This window comes from Caenorhabditis briggsae (assembly GCF_000004555.2).
Source record: "Caenorhabditis briggsae complete genome, chrX, whole genome shotgun sequence".
Lineage (NCBI taxonomy): Eukaryota > Metazoa > Nematoda > Chromadorea > Rhabditida > Rhabditidae > Caenorhabditis > Caenorhabditis briggsae.
The window spans coordinates 14,019,768-14,038,086 of record NC_013491.2 but is presented as its reverse complement, the minus strand read 5'-3'; the positions used below and the strand labels follow the sequence as shown (position 1 = coordinate 14,038,086).

General features: G+C 36.2%; 4 protein-coding genes across 4 annotated transcripts; 2 read left to right on the top strand and 2 right to left on the bottom strand.

Moving 5' to 3' along the window:
- Positions 1–44: 44 nt before the first annotated feature.
- On the top strand, positions 45–964 carry CBG16930 (the record flags this gene model as incomplete). The annotated part of the gene is made up of 2 exons (XM_002645152.1): positions 45–319; positions 625–964. 2 exons carry the CDS (start codon positions 45–47, stop codon positions 962–964), a joined length of 615 nt encoding a protein of 204 aa, XP_002645198.1.
- A 1,013-nt stretch (positions 965–1,977) lies between these two features.
- CBG16929 lies at positions 1,978–2,717 on the bottom strand (the record flags this gene model as incomplete). Its single annotated transcript, XM_002645151.1, has 2 exons — positions 1,978–2,020; positions 2,380–2,717. The coding sequence occupies 2 exons, from the start codon at positions 2,715–2,717 to the stop codon at positions 1,978–1,980; spliced, it is 381 nt and encodes a 126-aa protein (XP_002645197.1).
- A 9,008-nt stretch (positions 2,718–11,725) lies between these two features.
- On the top strand, positions 11,726–13,332 carry CBG16928 (the record flags this gene model as incomplete). Its single annotated transcript, XM_002645150.1, has 6 exons — positions 11,726–11,807; positions 12,273–12,337; positions 12,450–12,576; positions 12,751–12,908; positions 12,961–13,200; positions 13,249–13,332. 6 exons carry the CDS (start codon positions 11,726–11,728, stop codon positions 13,330–13,332), a joined length of 756 nt encoding a protein of 251 aa, XP_002645196.1.
- Positions 13,333–13,894: 562 nt separating this feature from the next.
- Positions 13,895–16,167, bottom strand: CBG16927 (the record flags this gene model as incomplete). Its single annotated transcript, XM_002645149.1, has 4 exons — positions 13,895–14,279; positions 14,387–14,514; positions 14,567–14,688; positions 16,053–16,167. The coding sequence occupies 4 exons, from the start codon at positions 16,165–16,167 to the stop codon at positions 13,895–13,897; spliced, it is 750 nt and encodes a 249-aa protein (XP_002645195.1).
- Between the last annotated feature and the right edge of the window lie 2,152 nt (positions 16,168–18,319).

Sequence of the window (18,319 nt, the reverse complement as noted above, 5' to 3'; positions counted from 1 at the left end):
CCATCGGCCAAGTTCAGTCTCAAATACTAGGCAAATTGACCGACATGCTCAGTGGAAATATGATTGAAGGGTTTTTCCCAAACTTAATGGTGAAGTTTACTGATATCGTCTATGAATTGATGAGACTTGGACGCCATCGACGAAACTGGGACCATTCGCTGTACAACAAGAGCATTCGAGTGATTGTGGAATACATGATTGAAAGGGGAGACCGTCCATTTCGCAATATACTTTTAGGAAAACTCGAACGCTTCTTGAAATATATGGCCTCGACGGTTTGCAGAGTATTTTTTGAGAGAAGGATTCATTTGTTTCTTAAGTGAGTGTTTCCTTTTTTGTTACTTGTTACTCAACAAACTGTCTGATAGATCTCAAAGCTAGATTTTAATGTGGCAAGACGCATCTAATTCAGATATACGAAATTCCACTGGTGTAGGCCACTCGGTGGAAGTTTCATGACATTCTAAGTGAACGAACTTTAAGTTAGAAAATTTTCTATCAGATAAATAATAACTAAAACTTATCTGCCGCAGATTACCAAACATATTCACTTTCCTGATTCTAGACTTCCAATAGCACAGTTTATAAATTAAGAATATATCCATTCTAACTTTTAGTTTTCAGAGAACTTATGATACATGTCGACACCCGAAGAGAAACCATTTCTCTCCTCATCAAAGTCTACATGTTCAAAGAAGTTAGAACGTACGTCACGTATGTTAGTGCGATTCCCAAATACAATGTATTGATTGATGAGACGATGGAGGTTTTGGACGGCATCGAAAACTACACTGTTGATGCATTCGAACCTTATCTTCGACTTATGAGAGAAACAGATCTGTGGACCAATGCTTTCACATTTTTGGATTGGCAGAAAGCCCAAGTGAATCAGAATGGTGTTTCGATAGCATGGCCTGAGATCGAATATGCTCCAAGGCCAAAAAGAAGAAGAATCGATAATTAATAGAGATTGTTTACTTGTGTATTTTCGAAAAATTTTCATTCAACACAATTGGAAAGTTTTTTTTTATATCTGCAACTTTTGGGAATTATTCAATAAACTCAGTTTCACTAACTTATTCTTTTTCAGTATTTTTTCTTTATAGAAACTGAATAATAAGGGGGGGAGGGGGGTGGGTAAATAAATCTACATATCAGGTTGGAGCGAAATTTTGTATATAGGGTATTTTTCTAAATTTTGATCATATAAGAAAGCTACCGTAAAACCTGTAATAGGAAAACCCGCACACTGTCAAGTTTAAGCTCAATGTCAATCATCTCGGCTGCTATGAGAGATATCGAAAGTATGGAACTACATACTAAAAATTCGTAAAATTCAGGCCACAGAGCTTCGAACCTTCTAAAATCTCATTTATTAAGAGTGGAATTATCATTCTGTGGATCGGACAAACCGTGATTTTTTAAAAATTTTCCGGTTTTTTGTTTCCGCGTCACGTTGATGGCTCCAAATGTTTTGTACGTAGGTTTTGAAGGGAGTCCTTTATTTTTCATGTTGACAGCTTTTCACGAATGTTGACCAAAATAGGTGTTCCAGCACAAACAGATGGTGGAATTACCATTCTGTAGAGTACTGTAGAAGTCCATGGGCTTCTTTTAGAGAAAATACGGTGAGTTGTTGATTTCAAGAAAAATGATCAAAATTCAAGGAGGCTTTTTTTTCAAAAGATCCCTCATTCGAAGTAAAGATTCAGACACATTTCCAATCGAAAAAAATAACTTTGCAGGAAATCTTAGGATAACTCACGGAATTTATCAATAGGCACGATTTCTCGTTCCGAGCGGAAACATTGCGTGCCATAAACTTATTATCATTTGCTTTGAATTCGCTTTTTTTGAAAATGAAGTGTGAAAAATTGGAGCTCACTCCCCTCCTCAATAATAGTCCACCAGCCCATGGGCTTCTATTAGAAATAATACTGTGTATATTTTCTCACTGAAGCCAAAAATTGTTTCCATTCAAGTTTTTTCGATATCTTTCACTGGAACCATCAACCTTTCACTGGAACAAAAATTGTCTAAAAGTTAGTAGCCAGATTGTAACTCTATCAGAAATGTTTGCTTATGCGGATTAGTGAAGTTGAAGTAACACTTTTATTATTTTTTTCCAGTTCATTTTTATATATAAAGTGAATATGTTTGGTAATCTGCGGCAGATAAGTTTTAGTTATTATTTATCTGATAGAAAATTTTCTAACTTAAAGTTCGTTCACTTAGAATGTCATGAAACTTCCACCGAGTGGCCTACACCAGTGGAATTTCGTATATCTGAATTAGATGCGTCTTGCCACATTAAAATCTAGCTTTGAGATCTATCAGACAGTTTGTTGAGTAACAAGTAACAAAAAAGGAAACACTCACTTAAGAAACAAATGAATCCTTCTCTCAAAAAATACTCTGCAAACCGTCGAGGCCATATATTTCAAGAAGCGTTCGAGTTTTCCTAAAAGAATATTGCGAAATGGACGGTCTCCCCTTTCAATCATGTATTCCACAATCACTCGAATGCTCTTGTTGTACAGCGAATGGTCCCAGTTTCGTCGATGGCGTCCAAGTCTCATCAATTCATAGACGATATCAGTAAACTTCACCATTAAGTTTGGGAAAAACCCTTCAATCATATTTCCACTGAGCATGTCGGTCAATTTGCCTAGTATTTGAGACTGAACTGTGGCCGATGGTTTCATTTCTGGTGTCATTTTTCTGTTGAAAATGAGCATATTTCGAATGAGCAAAGTGGCGTTTACCTTAGTGCGCGTTGCAGAAAATTCAATAGCAGTTGATACAAAGGTGATTGCATATTTGTTAACACTATGATTTCTTCCACCGCCTCATTGCAAAGCTTATCCAAATCTTGATTTAAGACAACTGACCGACCAACGATCGTACTGAGAAATGTCCATGCTCCATGTTTCAGCTTGTATTCATAACTGTCCATGGGTTCTTTTTTGATGTTACAGTAGACCACGAATCTGAACAATGCACTCGCTGCATGCAACTGAACTTCCTTATACCAATATGACGCATAACGTCGTATGCTGGAAAAATAAGAATTACCGTATTTCTTCTATTAGAAGCTCATAGGCTTCTTTTTTTTCCACATTTTTCTCAACGTGTGCTACTTTTAGAGGTGGGCTTCAATGAGAGGGTGCGCTTCTATATTTTAATGATTTATTTTGGAAAAATATTCCATTCAAAAACTCAGAAATTTGATAATTCTTCTGAAATTCAGTGTTTTGGAAAATTCGCAATTTTCATTCTGCAATTATAAACTCCAAAATACCGAATTTATGAAATTCTGAGATTTAAGGATCTCAAAATTCAAAATTCTGAAAATCTGAATTTCCAAAACTTACAAGGGTCCGTTTTTCAGATACCGGTTGCGAATTCGCTCAAAATTTGTACAAAGGTACTTTCGAACATGCTGAATCCGAATTCGTAAAAAATTTTAGCCCGTTCTCAAAAGCAGTCAAAATATGGCCTCTGAAAGTGTTTTCAGTGCTAAATTTTGACCATAAACATACATTTTTCGAGGTTATAACTCGTTTCAAGTTTTTCTTGAGTGCGAAACTAAGTTATAAAAAAGTCGTCAACTGATAAATTGTTCATCATAATATCAAAAACATTTTATTAGACCATACTTTTGATATCTTCATAGGAGCCGAGATAACTGAGCTCGAACTTACAGGTTTCACGGTAGATTTCCTATATAACTAAAATTTTAAAAATACTATTTTATGAACAGAACATACGTCACGTTTATAAGCTCGATTCCGAAGTACAATGTATTGATTGAGTAAATGATAGTGGTATTGGACGGCATTGAAAACTGCACCGACGCTGATACATACAAATCTCACCTTCGACGTCGGAGAGATACGGGACGATAAACCAATGCTTTTACATTTTATTATTGGCAGGCAGCACAAGTGAATCAGAATGGCGTTTCGATATCATGGCCTGAGATCGAATATGCTCCACGGCCAAAAAGAAGAAGAAGTGATAATTAGTAGGGATTGTTCACTTGTGTATTTTTTAAATAACTTCATTCCATATAGTTGTACAGTTTCTTCTGATCTCTGCAAGTTCTGGGAAGTATTTACTGAACTCAATTTCACTAACCACTAAACTTTACATAAACAATCACTTTTTAAGGTTTTTTTTCATAGAAACTGAAAAATGAGGAGGTAGATAAATCTAGATATTAGGTTGAAGCAAAGTTTTGTAAAAATAGTATTTTTAAAATTTTAGTTATATAGGAAATCTACCGTAAAACCTGTAAGTTCGAGCTCAGTTATCTCGGCTCCTATGAGAGATATCAAAAGTATGGTCTAATAAAATGTTTTTAATATTATGATGAACAATTTATCAGTTGACAACTTTTTTATATATGAAACAGGAACAGAGATAAATTGGATCGAAGTTAAAAGTTAGGGTACCCTCCTATTACATGTTTTACGGTAGGAGGCTACAACTCAAAAACTTCAAACACTCCGATGAAAAAATTGCAAGATGTTTCTGGATTCTGTAGCGTTGTTCCGGAGTATTTCAGAAAACGAGTGATCTACTGTTGAATCATATGGAGGTTCTTATAACATATTCTGCACCTGAACTTCGTGAGAAAATCGGGAACAAAAATGTTTAACCAGCTTTTTGCAAACAATTTTTTTCATAAAAGGCTGAAAACAATTTCATTCAAGATTTCTTAGTATGGGGAACTAAATTTGTACAAACGTTTTGAATATTGATTCAAATTGCAAGACACTTGTTAATTAAAAATGGTGCGGACGTTGAAGAAGTTGTCTGAGATTTTCCTTATCTGGTTTCTTATTTTTCAGAGCGTTTTGCAAATCCCAACAGACTATCGAAACAACTTTTCCCGTTCGTGTGAATTTAATCTATTCGAGTTTTCAAGTTTTGAACTCAGATTTTCAGAATTATTGCACTCACCTGACATCACTTGATTTTCAGACTGGTATTCCTTCCTCAAGACTTTTCTTCACGTCATATTTGTTTGCATTTCTGTATTTACGTACAGAATTATTTATGCATACATGAGAACGATGGGATTCCCACCGAGTTCGTCGGACTCTCCTGACTCTAACATTGTTTTCTGGAAAAAATAAAAAAATGTGATATTTTTAGAATATTCTGAGTAATTTTTTCGTATCACAGGTGATTCGCGAACAATCCGTTACGGATTCTCCGCCATTCGCGCGCGGATGAAATAGGAATAGTATACGGACCGTACGCGAATCCGTAACGGATCCGTTTCCGACTCATTCTTTGAAAACCCCCGCCGCTCCTTTTTTCAGTTTCTCTTAATTTTTGCTGAGTTTTCATGATAGCTGTAGACTTAGTATTCGGAACTTTATTAAGAAAACATATAAGAAACAACAATCAAACGTACAAGAAAGTTCGAGAAACTATGAAAATCCTTTTTTTTGTTGAACGACCAACCGGAACCAGAGCAATCTGAAAAAAAAATTGGGAAATTTTCCGAAAATGCAGCATACTGTTTACCTATTAGTTATATTTTTTGTTTTCCGGGTTTTGAAAATTGTCTCATTTCCAACGTTTTAGTCGGTAGATGTTTAGTAGATGTCCATCGCTGAAAATTTGAAAAGTCACTATTTCGAAAACTAATGTGGTTTGCACTTACCTTAAGCTAGCAACTTGCTTTTTGCAAAAGTGAGCACCAAAACAATATTTTTTGTTCCTTTTGCTCACGGAGAGGTTAAGTGATACCTATAACAAACCCTATGTTTCGAAGAATTACCTTTGTGTTACAAACCTTTTTTCATCGTAGAATCGCCTTTCGAAAATTTTGATAGACAGAAATCGGCACAATTGCCGAGAAAAGTAGGAAAAAACGGCAAAAATAGATTAAAAATACAAAAAAAAGATGCAAAAATATGATGGAAGAGTTAAGAGAAAGCTAGTCCCTCACAACTCGGCCATCCGGAACGGATCCGTTCGCGAATGGGCATGGGAGCTATCTCTCGACCTCCAGCTGCATCCGTGTCCGGTCCGTTCGCGAACTCCGTATCCTGTCCGATTGCGAATGTTGAAAAAACGGATCCGTTCGCGAACTCAGATTCGCGAAACTGCCCGTAACGGACCCGTTACGGATAGAAAACCTAGTGGACACCGAAACGGATCCGTTCGCATTTTACCTGTGATTGAATAGCGCAAAGTTATTTTTTCAATATTTATTTCTCTTCATCTAAAAACTTCTTAACCATATTCTTAGTTGATGGACGTATTTGCAACACGTTCCGACATCACAAAGAACAAGAAAAAACATGTCTTAATGCGGTAAACAATCAAAAATTGAGTACAAAATTTTGCAAATCTATGGGTAAACAATTTTGACCTTGTCTAATGATTTTGGTATCTATCATTCCCCCATTCTATTCCGTTTTTTTTTCACCCGTTGACTTCGACCCCCCAACCTCTACAGACCACGAGGAGGCGAAGATTGATTGGCTAAACACATACGTTTGTTCAGGTTCTTCAATCAACTTGTTTTGTTTTTTTTCACACTGTTTCACTTTTTTTTCTTCCATCATGGGCCACCCCATGTTTCTCGTTTTCGGCACCTCTCGTCTTCTCAATTTCTTGTCGGTTTTTGAACAACGTTTTCCCTTCATTTCTTTTTCCTCCCACACACACACACACACACACACTGACACAATCCTATTTTCATCCATCTCCATCGCTTTGCTCTTCATGCTTTCTATCTAATTTCCAATCAGTTTTTTCTTCATTGAATATTTGTGTGTTCCTCATCAATTATTCAAATGTCGACGGACACAGCCTCGGAGGATAGCTTTGTTCTTATTTTGCTTTTTCGTTGTTTTTTTTCCAAAAGTGAATCTCCTCTTGTTTTAGCAGGTCCAATCCTAGCTTTAGTCTCTTTATCTAAAAGCACAGTCATTTAATTGGAAACTAGAAACAATTTTTTTGCCGCGATTAACAAAAATTTCATAACCATCGGCTATTCAATGACCATCGTTTTTGTAGATAATCCTAAAATCGGTTGTGAACTAAAAAAGTGAAGCCACCCATATTTCCTACCACTTTTTTTGTGAAATTAATTGTGTATGTGTGACCCAAACCACGATCACTGTCTCAATAGGTTTCTCGTTTCTCAAGTGATATCAATAGTTGTTTGTTGTGTACTTTTCTGATTTAAGAGAAAAAACTAAATGCCTGAGGTCTCCATCAGTTTTTATAGTATTGTTCAAAGTCGAGACGACCGCCGATCGCCTCGTCTGGCAGAGATCCATTTGATTTCGTCTGATTTTTCTGTTTCAATCTAATCAACAGTTAATCGAGTTTCACTAATTTTTGGTTTACTATCTCTACATTTTGTCATTTTACGACTAATGTATGTGTCTATGGTTTTTTTTGTGGAGTTCTGTATCCATTTCTGATCGTGAGAAGACTGAAACAATAGTCCTTTTCATGATCAGAAATTTGTTCTTCATTCTCAACATGAGAATTAAAATTTTCTCAAAATTTCTAGAACAGAACGTATTCATCAAAGTCAGAAGGTGCTCCTATAAATATTTTGTAATCGAAAACGTGACTTTTCAGTTTTAGTTTCGAAAAAGTCAACAAAATGCTTAATGAAACTGTGATATCACGATTAGTTATAAACATCTCTAACTTTTCATAAACAGTACTGTTCACCTCAAATGTTTTTTTCTAAAACCAACTGATTTCTGACCCAAAAATTACCAAAAGGTCAGGACACAAAAAAAGAGTACCAAGGATTTATTTTTTGTCGCAAAAAAGAGAGTTTTGTAAAAGATTTCAAAGCGCGCGAACAGGTAAAACAACAAATAAAGATCAAAAAGTGTTTAGTTTGTACCACTGCCAAATATCAATACCATCACGTTTTCGGTTGTGTGTTGACTTTTTGCGAGTAGTAAGTGAAAAAATGCCAGTCAACTAAATCATAAGTAAATAGTCAAGCAATGAGAGAAGTGGATGGGACATGAGCAATACGTTGTTTCTAAGATTTCGTAAAGCATTCAATGGTGATTTAAGTGTTTTGAAAAATTGAGAATCACAAAATCTTTTTTTGTGGTTTTCAAAAGATTTAAAATTTAAAAAATTTGAAAGTTTTTTTTTACCGACAGTTTTTTTAGCTGGTCGTGTACAGATATCGGTGTTTACACCACAGCGTCTTTACCGTACCAAATTCATAGTACCGGTCAATAGGCTATACAATGATTATTTTTCAGTTGATTTGGCCTGTTTTTTTTACTAGAAATGTGAAAAAAGTCTCTTTCACAAATCGGCAGATAGCTGGAAAACTAGGAATTTGAAAAATGCTGAGATTGCAAAATCTTCAATTTAAGTCTATTTCACTCTCTTCAAAATATTCAAAGTGATCGGAAATCTGCCAGCAGAGCTCCAGACTCCTGAAAATAGTCAAAATGGCCAAAAATCAACGTTTCTGTGTGGTGCTCGTAATGGTTAAGTTCAACTCCTTAAGAACATCCTAATAACAAAATTTCAAGAATATTATTATTATCATGTTCTCACGTTTGAAAATGCAAATTCAGTTTTGTCGATGTGTTGTTTTCACTCTTTAATTGGCTGTTGGTGATCCCAAAAAGATCCTGAACTTGTGCACGTGAAAAAAATCCCATGATTCAGTTTTTAAATTGAAAGTCATGAAGCTTTTTTTCCACAAGTTTCACAGGAGGATTAGAAACTCGAGAGGATTTTGAAAAAAGTTTAATCGCACTTTCAAACTTCTCTTTTTTTTCATTATTTTGTTATCAAGTGTTCAAATGGATTTTCTCTTTTTCAATTTGACCTTCACCGGACCACCGTGACTCTCACCCAACCCGCATAGAATATGTAGGTGTTTAGGGGTGACTAGTAAGATATATGTAGGAGGCACTGCTGGAGCTGACCAGTCATTCATTACTGGATACAAAATGATTGTGTCCATTTTGAAATTTTGTAGCACCTACCACCTACTAACCCATAAATATATATATATTTAAAAACTCCCGAAATATTTATATAACTTCATTATATCTTGCAGTTTGCTTGAGTTCTTCTGATCTCCAAATAAATTTTCAGTGTATCTCATGGTTCACGGAGCATTTTATGCTTATTAGCACATCCTATATTTTCTTCAAAAATTTTCAATGTTTTGCATGCTACGGAAGTTTCCGAAAAAGTTGAGAACGTACTATGATAACCTGAACTTGTCACTCCTATTTCCAAGAGCTCTGGTTTTTATGTGTCGTACATTTTTGTCTATTATTCTCGTCCATTTGATTTTTTTCTCAATATGGACTTTCTCCTACGTGAGTTTAGCTTCAAGTCTATTGATGCAAATTCTTATCTGCTGATTCTTCGAATTTCAGTACCAATTGTAGTATGAGGTTATATTGTTGTTTAATATGACGATTTCAAACTTACTTGTTTATTCCTCTCCAATCAAATGTTTCCAGTTCGATGCATGATGCAAAAATGTCATGAGCCCTTTAGGATCACCCCTCCAGCTTAACAAAATATTCTGGTGTTAAAAAATCTATCGAATTTGTGACTTACTTCGTTGTAATACAATACCGATGCCCTTCCTCTTCGTTTTTTTCAAAATCAAGATAACCAATTTCGAAAATTAAGAGAGGAAGAAAAAAGACGCAACGAACTACCCTCGTTGCCCATTGTTCACTTCTTTTGTTCTAAACTTTTGAAAGTCATTTTTATGAGCTTTTTTTATCAGTTTGAGTGACCATGGCTTGTGATAATAAAATATGACGAGTAGTAGTTTAAAAGTTTTTCAAAAAATGGAATCATAAGAATTTCTTCTCCTTCTTCCCACACCCCACTGCCGGTTCTCACAGTATTCTTATAATAATCCACCATAATTAAACAGATTCCCATAAACCTAATCTACCCAATTATCTTTTGTCCCGATACCGAGAAGTGCACCCCGACAAAACCAAGAAGCTTTCAGTTTCGTATTGTCCTTTTTTTTTCTTCTTTTTTTTTTGTCTAAGAAAAGGTTCTAATGAAAGAAAGTAGGAAGAAGAAAAAAACAAAAAGATTATAGTGTGAACGGTAATAGAAAATCATCCAGTAGTCCTCTAGTCTTTTCCGGAGAACCGGTTGGGGTAACTTCCACTTCCACGACCTCTTCAAGTTTTTTTGTAACACTTTTGCCCCACCTCAATAGTACAAAGTGAATGATAGTGAAAAGAGGACAGACACAATGGACAATTATGTTCAAATTTCCATTCTGGTGAGGGGCAAAAAAGATAAGAGGTGTAGGTTAAAGTATAGAGTCGTTGTTTGTGTTCGCTCGCGTTTCCGGACAGAATTTTTCCTCGAACGAATCATGATTTATTGCCATCCCCATACGTTTGTGATTAATTTAGCTGCCTAGAAAATAATGAATGGCATGTGTTGGTTGCTCGAGTGCGTTTGGTAGAGAATCAAACAGCCTTTTTTTCTCGAGTGGTTCAAAACCTATTTTCTTCTTTTTCAATTAATTTGTTCCCTTTTTATAATAGGATGAAATTCAAGTTGGGTAATTTATGACCCAAATAGTTAGGGTTAAACGTTTGGGATCTAAACCCTCCCACACAGTTTATTTTTAATCTATTCTTAATTTCTTATTAGTTTACAGTAGCGTCTTTTGTTTATAAATTCGTTTTTAGAGAATAACAGACTAAAAAAACTTCCAGATGTTCTTATAATTCCGTTTTCTTCTTAATAAACAAAATGTTCTTCCATACGAAGAAGTTCAAATTTGAGAAATTAGTCTTGCGGAAGCATTTATCCTCCTCTTTCTCATTAATTATATTCCCTAAATTTCTCACTTCAATTTTCTAAGAAAATAAGCGTGGTGTAGTCCGAAAATAGAAGGGAAAACTGGGACCGAGAAAAAATAACTTAAATCCTTCATATTTATCACCAGTTTCTTTCCCACTCCCTTAGTTTCTTCCCACGTCTGTTGAAATAATTCTTTCTCTTCTTCTTCTGCTTTGTCCTTTTTTCGACTTAAACCCTACTCAGTTTTCAGTTTTGAGTTTTCTTTTGAGTTGAAAAAAAAGTTATTTATATCACTAACTCTTTAAGAGTTTTTAGTCCTCACTGATAAGTACTGAAGATTCTTTTCTTGTTCCGGTAACACCCGAATATTCTGTTCCTTCCTTCACATGAATGCTCTGAATGCTCTAATTCATTGGAGCAAAAGCATATTTTTCAAGCTTTTGATTTCACACCTATCTGCTAGATTTTATCATTTATTTAAATACGAAATTCTGTTCTAAGATTTAGTGTTCGATTGTTCCTAGTCTGATTGAATCAGCAACTTAATCAAAATTTATTGCAAATTGAAAAATGAATAATATAACCATTATGCATTTAACTGCAAAATATGGTTCCAGGAAATAAAATATATATGCAAAAAAAAAAAAAACAGAAAAAAAACCAAACCAAAAAAAAATCCTGGAACCCGGCAATAAGCACGTCACTTGAAATATAAGACGAACCATCTTCCGCTCTCCATCGCTATAATTAAAATCTTGGAACATCACATTTCCTTTCATTTATTTATTTTCTTTTTTCCGTTCCTCTCTCTCAAGGCCATTCCTTCCGAGCTTCTTCGTTTTTTAAAGCACACATTTTCAAATTTTCATTCTCTCTCTTCAGAACAGAACACACAATGCTTCGGCCCGCTGTTTCGGATCCAGTGCTCTTCAAGCCAAATGAAATCGCATTTTTGCGAGGTTGGAATCTCGACCGAGGTTAGTATGACTATTATTTACAGTTGGAGGGAAAAAGATCTCCATATGGCCGGAAAGGAAACACAAGTTGAAGATTATGATCTGTAAATAGGGAAACGCGCGGAAAAAGAAGAGGCAAATTTTTCATGATGTGACCCTGAAAATGGGGAAGGAAAGTGACGTGAGCGCGTTGAGTTGAATTAGCGTTTTATTGTTGATGAAGAACATAAATAAACGGTTATTTAGGGGTAAGGTTAACGGGGAAGATGTGAATCTACCGATTCGTTGTTTTCCTTATTTTTTTTCTTGTGTATGATGTCTGGTTAGAGCGGATTCAATCAACACTCATATTTCGGTATAAAGGAAGATTCATTAGCTAGAATTGAGAATCGAATCCAGTTTTCAAAACAAACAAAAACATTTGATTCCTTTTTTTATTCCCGTGTTATAATCCTATCTAAAGTCACAACCCAATTTTTTTTTCAGAACCCCACATTCCAACTGCCTCTTCCTCAGAACTCTTATACGGACTGTATGTAAATCTTTCTGAGGTAAGCCGAAATCGTCCTTGTGAATGTTCTATGACCCATCTTTTAATCCATTTTCCACCTTCCATTCAATTCCCTCACTCACAAAACGTTAACCAACCATTCTCCCTTACAGGCTAACGCAAACGATACTAAAATGCCACGTAGCGAACGTGAGAAGCGTCAACGAAAATTGCAGTTTCAGCTGAAGCGAAGGAATTCGGTGCTGTTGGCAAACTTCAAGGAAGAGATGACCAGGCCTAGTGAGTTTTGTTTTTGAGCATGATTCTTTTGTTTCCGCTGACGTACTTTTTTGAAAATTTACAAGCGTGGTTCTCCAAAACAAACGTGCTTGGGAAAATGAAAAATAAAACAGAAAAGTGCCACACATAGAAGTTTTCTGAAGTTTTCTGATCCATCTCATTCTGTCATTTCAGTTGCCGCTGGAATGCGTCGATCGTGGTCCTGTGTAGAGCTCGGAAGGACGTCATGCCGTGAAAACACTCAAACCAAGAGGGTGTCTTTCTCAGTTACAGTACCGCCACCAGCATACCCTGATATTGAATCCACAACTTATGATTTGTGTCCACCGAAGGTAATCAAAGCCATGATATTAAATTCAATTTTCTAGTTCTCTTATTTTGCAGATATCCGCTCGACCAATCCTCGTCCGCCGGAACACCACCTATTCCACCAAAGACAATCATATTCATATGGATTTCGATTCCTTCATTGCATGGAGGAGAGGATCCAAGATGAGTGATGACGTGAAACCTCAGCCAAAGAAGAACAAGAATAAAGGAGAATCAAGGAGAAAGGATAGTAACGACTCCACAAAGAAAGAGGAAATGGAACATGGTGACTGGTGGATTGTCAAAATAGCAAAGGTAAGTAGATCATATTTATAAGACTAATATTTACGTTTTTAATTCTAGATGGGATTCGAAAGCTGTTTCCGACGACCACGGGTCACACCAAGCCCTCAAGAGTCAACTGATGAGAAGCTGGAAAAATATTAAATGATTTTTTTCTGTTTCAATTTTTTCACTAACTCTAAAAGTACATAAATTATGATCTCTTAACTGTGTCTGTAAACCTGTGCAATCCATTCTGCCGTTTTCCCCATTATTCTGTCCCATGTCTCTGCTATGCTTGTCCACTCTTCCAGCCATAACTGGTGTTCTCTTTGTTTTGATGTGCTGCTCTCTCAAAGCCAGTTGTACTTTTTGTACTTAAAAATCTCTTCAGTTGTCAAATGTAGTGTCAGGTTTTTTTGATGAAAGTTTTCTCACGTATTTTTTCTACAATTTTTAAACGGGTGTTTCAGCGTGAGAATCTAAAAAATTTCACTGTAAAAAGAAAAAAGAATTCCAAAAATTTATTCATACAAAATAGTGTTGATCCTATACGGGGGGTAGGGGTAACTATTTAAAAAAAAACAGTTGTAATCATTTTGTTGGTTTTACCCGGTTGTCCACTGACATACAGATACACACACCGACTCAACCAGAATCGATGGAAATGGTGAAAAATGAAAGAAAATGAAGTAAAATAGAAGGCAGAATAAAAACAAGGAACGATTTAGTTTGGTTGGGAAACAGTGGCGTAGATCCAGTGGCATCCAATCATTCCTTCCTTTGTGTCGTGGAGAATGGTGTTGAGAGACTTGGCATCCATGTTGTTGATTGGGCGATCGAACAAACGAGCAGCAATAACGAGTGGGATCTCTCCGGAACGAGCACGGGAGCTGACGAAGAGGTCCCAAAGTTGCTCGGCACGGGAAGCGTTTTGGTCAAGGAATGGAAGAAGCTCGTTCTTGGTTGGAAGGCAGACACGAAGGGAGAGATCGGTGTAGGATCCTGATGGAAGTCCCTTGCTGGAGCATTGAGCTGGCTTGTCGGCTTGGAAGATTTGTACAAAGTTCTTGAGGGATCCTCCCATGGTGTGGCAAATGTCGCAGTGGACGCTGGAATGTTGAAAATTGAGAAAAATTCAAAATTCGGAATTCTATTTTTCTTAATTGTCACAATAATCAAAACAAAATTAAAAATTGGATATTTCATAAAATCCTACCATGATCCGATTCCTCCGCATCCGTTTGAGTCAGCATTCACGCATCTTTCTGGCTTTCCGTGGATTCCAATTCTGGTCTCAAGGTGCACGTAATACTTCTTGGATCCGTCGAGTCCTGGAGCGTACACCTGAAAATGTTCCCATGTGTTATTTTTGAGCAATTTGTTAGACAAATCTCACCTCAACTTTTCCTCCGGACATTCTGAAGCACTTGTGTCCATTCTCGCTGATCTCTTCGTGGAATTGGACTCCGGCGGTTTTGTATGATGGGAATTTGATCAGCAAGCTATCTTTCTTTGGTCCTAAAAACAGTTCACTATTGGAAAATGTATTTCAACGGCTTTTCTCTTTTTGAAAATACAGTACCGGTCCATTTCAATTGACTTTGACCATTTTCAGAAGTCTAGAGCTTTGCTGTTAAGTGTCGGATCACTTTGAAAACTTTGGAGGGTGTAGAACAGACATAGATTGATAACTCTGTGTTTGCAGAGTTTCTGTAACTCCTAGATTTTCAGCTAATCGCCGATTTCTAAAAAAATTTTTTTTCCCGTTTCAGTTCAAAAATGAGCCAGAAGGTGGTGTCTTCCAGAAATCAGTAATTGGAGGTGTTCAAACCATTCTGTGAATGCAAAGTTTTCAATCTAAATTTGTTTTATACCCTTCAAAGTTTTTAAAGTGGATCGACACTCGACAGCCGAGCTCCAGGCTTTTCAAAATGCTTAAAGTTAACTGTAACATACATGTTTGAATATCTTATTGACCGGTAATGTGAATCAATGTCAATTTGATTTTCGAACTCGATAGATCAATGTTTCATTAGTCATAGAATGTTACGTGTTCCGTGCAAGAAGCACGACTCATCAGAAGTTCCTGTCATTCTTTTCCGATGTCTCGGGATTTGGCGAAGCAGTGTCCGACAAAACAGGAAATAGCCAAAAGGGACATTGAGATCGAATCGGGACGTCGTTGTGTCGTCAGTTTTTCTTTCTGCTGATACCCTATCTAATTCTCTCTACTCTTTTATCGGTATTCTATCAACCGACACCACCAGTATATCTATCCAAGGCCGCGCACTTCCTACAGTCATAATCACTCTTTTTTTTGGATCGAAATCCATAGTGATAAATCTAAAGTCACTGTAGGTCAAGGGGGAAGGGGTATGAGTACTGCCTAGACGGAGACACAATGCACTTTTTGCAAAATATCTAATCAAGAAACACGTTTTTTTTCGATGGATAGTTTGTTGAGAATGACGTGTGTGATAGTCGTCGTTTGAATTGTTCGATTTGTTGAAAAATACTGGATTTTTTGAAAGATTTCAATTTGATACGTGTGCAGTTTTTAAATTGCCTGAGAAGTTAAAGAAAAAATGGGGAGGTTTTTGAAATTTTTGAAGTCTAGAATCTAGAAGAATGGTCACATTAATGACCAGTATGAAATCAAACAGCTCAAAAAATCGAAAGTGATATTATAAGTTTATCAGATTTTCTAGATGATTTCAAATTTACGGGAAGCCTAAGTTGGATTTTTAGTGTTATTCTTAATGTTAATTTTCATTAGTGAAAGAAAAATATGATTTACGAATGAGTTCAGAATTTTGTAGATCTATTCTCGACAAGAAATAATGTTTAAATGATAACTGATATTTAAAAAAAAAGAAACATACCTGAGCTGGCTGAGCAAGGGAAGTGTCGTTCGATACGGACGGAGATCTCCGACGACGAGGCGGCATAGACGCACGCGACGACGGCGCAGAACAGTACGATTCTTCGGGTCGTCATTAACGCAAGTCGTGTTTCTCGACACACTGGCCACAGGAGACGTCGAAGTCGGCGTGATAGGACAGAATACAGTGGGCGGAGTTGTTTTTTTCGCGAAAGGCGGCTGCTGCCCACCCTACCTAGGCACGCGACCCCCACCTCTTGAGGAGACAAGAGGAAAAGGCAAAAAAAAACGGTACAATGAATAGAAGAGTAGGATGAGCGAGAAAAGAAGATAATGGAAGAGGAGACCTGAAATAGAAGGAGAAAGAAAATTTCAATGGCATTGTCCAGGGCACAGAATGTCGTCACAATCGGTGGTTAACCTTTTGATAACAACATTGATAGAATAGGAGTCTAGAATTGTTTTGGTTCTTGTTTGAAATTAAAAATTAGATTGTTCTCGGGTTTCTTGACATTTTGTGTGAATGAAGATTACCGTCAACCTTTAATAGAAAGATCCCTTAACTTTTCGTTTTGAACCAATTCATCTGAGTTGGAGCCAAGAAAAAAGAAGCCAAGAAAAACCAGCTCGAACTTTACATTGTGGCGGCCTTTTTATTACAGGTTTTAGGTTATTTTCTATAAATTTTTCAAATTTGTGGAAGATGGTTCGTTGGTTTCCGGTATGCAGAAATTATCAAAAACATATCAGTAGTAAAAAATCATCTCGTTCATTGTGATCATAAAAACTGCACATTTTGTTTTTGTTTTTCTTCCAATTAGAAGCATTATGAACCGCTATGTTATGGTATTTCCATAATTGGAACTTACCCAAACCACTAACTTTGAGCTGCATTATCTCAGGTTCTGTGAAGAATAGCAAAAATCTGTCCAAATAAATTATTTGTTCTGAAATATCACCAATATTTTAGCTGTTGACAATTTTTTATATCTCTCACCGGAGTCGAGATGATTGAGCTCGAAGTTGACGGCTTAGGTTGACATCAATGAGAATACGGTATTCAGAATATATTTTAAACGCACACTATCACGACTTGATCTCTGCAGATATATCTCAGATGCTATTGACTTCTCATTTTGTGATCACTGAATGTTTCCAAAAAATCAATTTTCTAATATTTCTTTTTCTTTTGTTTCAAGAGATCTCTGCCATCGGATCAAAATATTTTGGGTGTTTTTTCAACCCTTCCCCATTTGTCCCTAGTTTTTTATACTTTTGATTAGTTCAATAAACAAATCGTTGTTGATTTCTGACTGTTCAGCAAGTTTGATGTTTTATGTTTTGTTGTTGTGATCGACTACGAAATCGTAGAAACCAAGATGTGAAGAAGCAAAAGCAAAAACAACTGTATGGTGTATAAAGAGAACTCGTTATCGGTGACATCATCGCTGCGTTCATTCAACATATGTAGTATTTTTAATTGTCTATATCTTGATGTAGCCTCTAGCCGTTCTTCTAGCTGGCTAAATACTTTGAACGTTCGTTCATGGAAGTTGAACTTTTTCCAATAATGCTGTTAGGATAGTGTAGAATTTTCCGTGATTTGTGTCAAAAGTCCAAAAGTTGAATAGGTTGATCATAGGTTTTACACAATTGAAGTAAAATAGTGTAAAGCTGTATACGAGTAAACGAGGACAAAACGAGGGAACAGAACAATGAGGAGAGGAGAAGTTCAAGAAAGCTGGTATCAATTGCTTTTTCCTTTGTATGGCGACTGTCTACGTCATACTATTCCACTCATCGCTTCTTCTATTTCTTCTTCGTTTTTTCTAACGTTTCACATTTTCTTATTTCGAATCGTCAAATGAGAATGAGGCAAACAATGGAATTGTCAAAGCACAAAAGAGAAAGGGGACGCTGACTTTAAAGATGGGCGACGTTTTTGCTGGAAATCTGAATGCTAAATTGGAATTTTAGTAGAAATTTCCGGTTTTGTTTTGGGTTGTTGCTGTTGACCACTGAAACATCTCATGAATTTGCATAAAGGAAGCTGAAAAAAGCAAAATTGATGATGAAAACTAGTTCGACACGACTTTAATGTTCTCTTAATGTTCAGTGTTCAACTGGAACATCAAGTATGCATGTCTTTGTTCCATTTCGGAATTTAAGTTGTGAATTTCGAGCAGTTGCGGATGAAAATTTAAAATTTCTAGATTTTCAGATCATCTTTCACAGTATCTTATCTAGCATCTCCTGGGAAACAAAAAT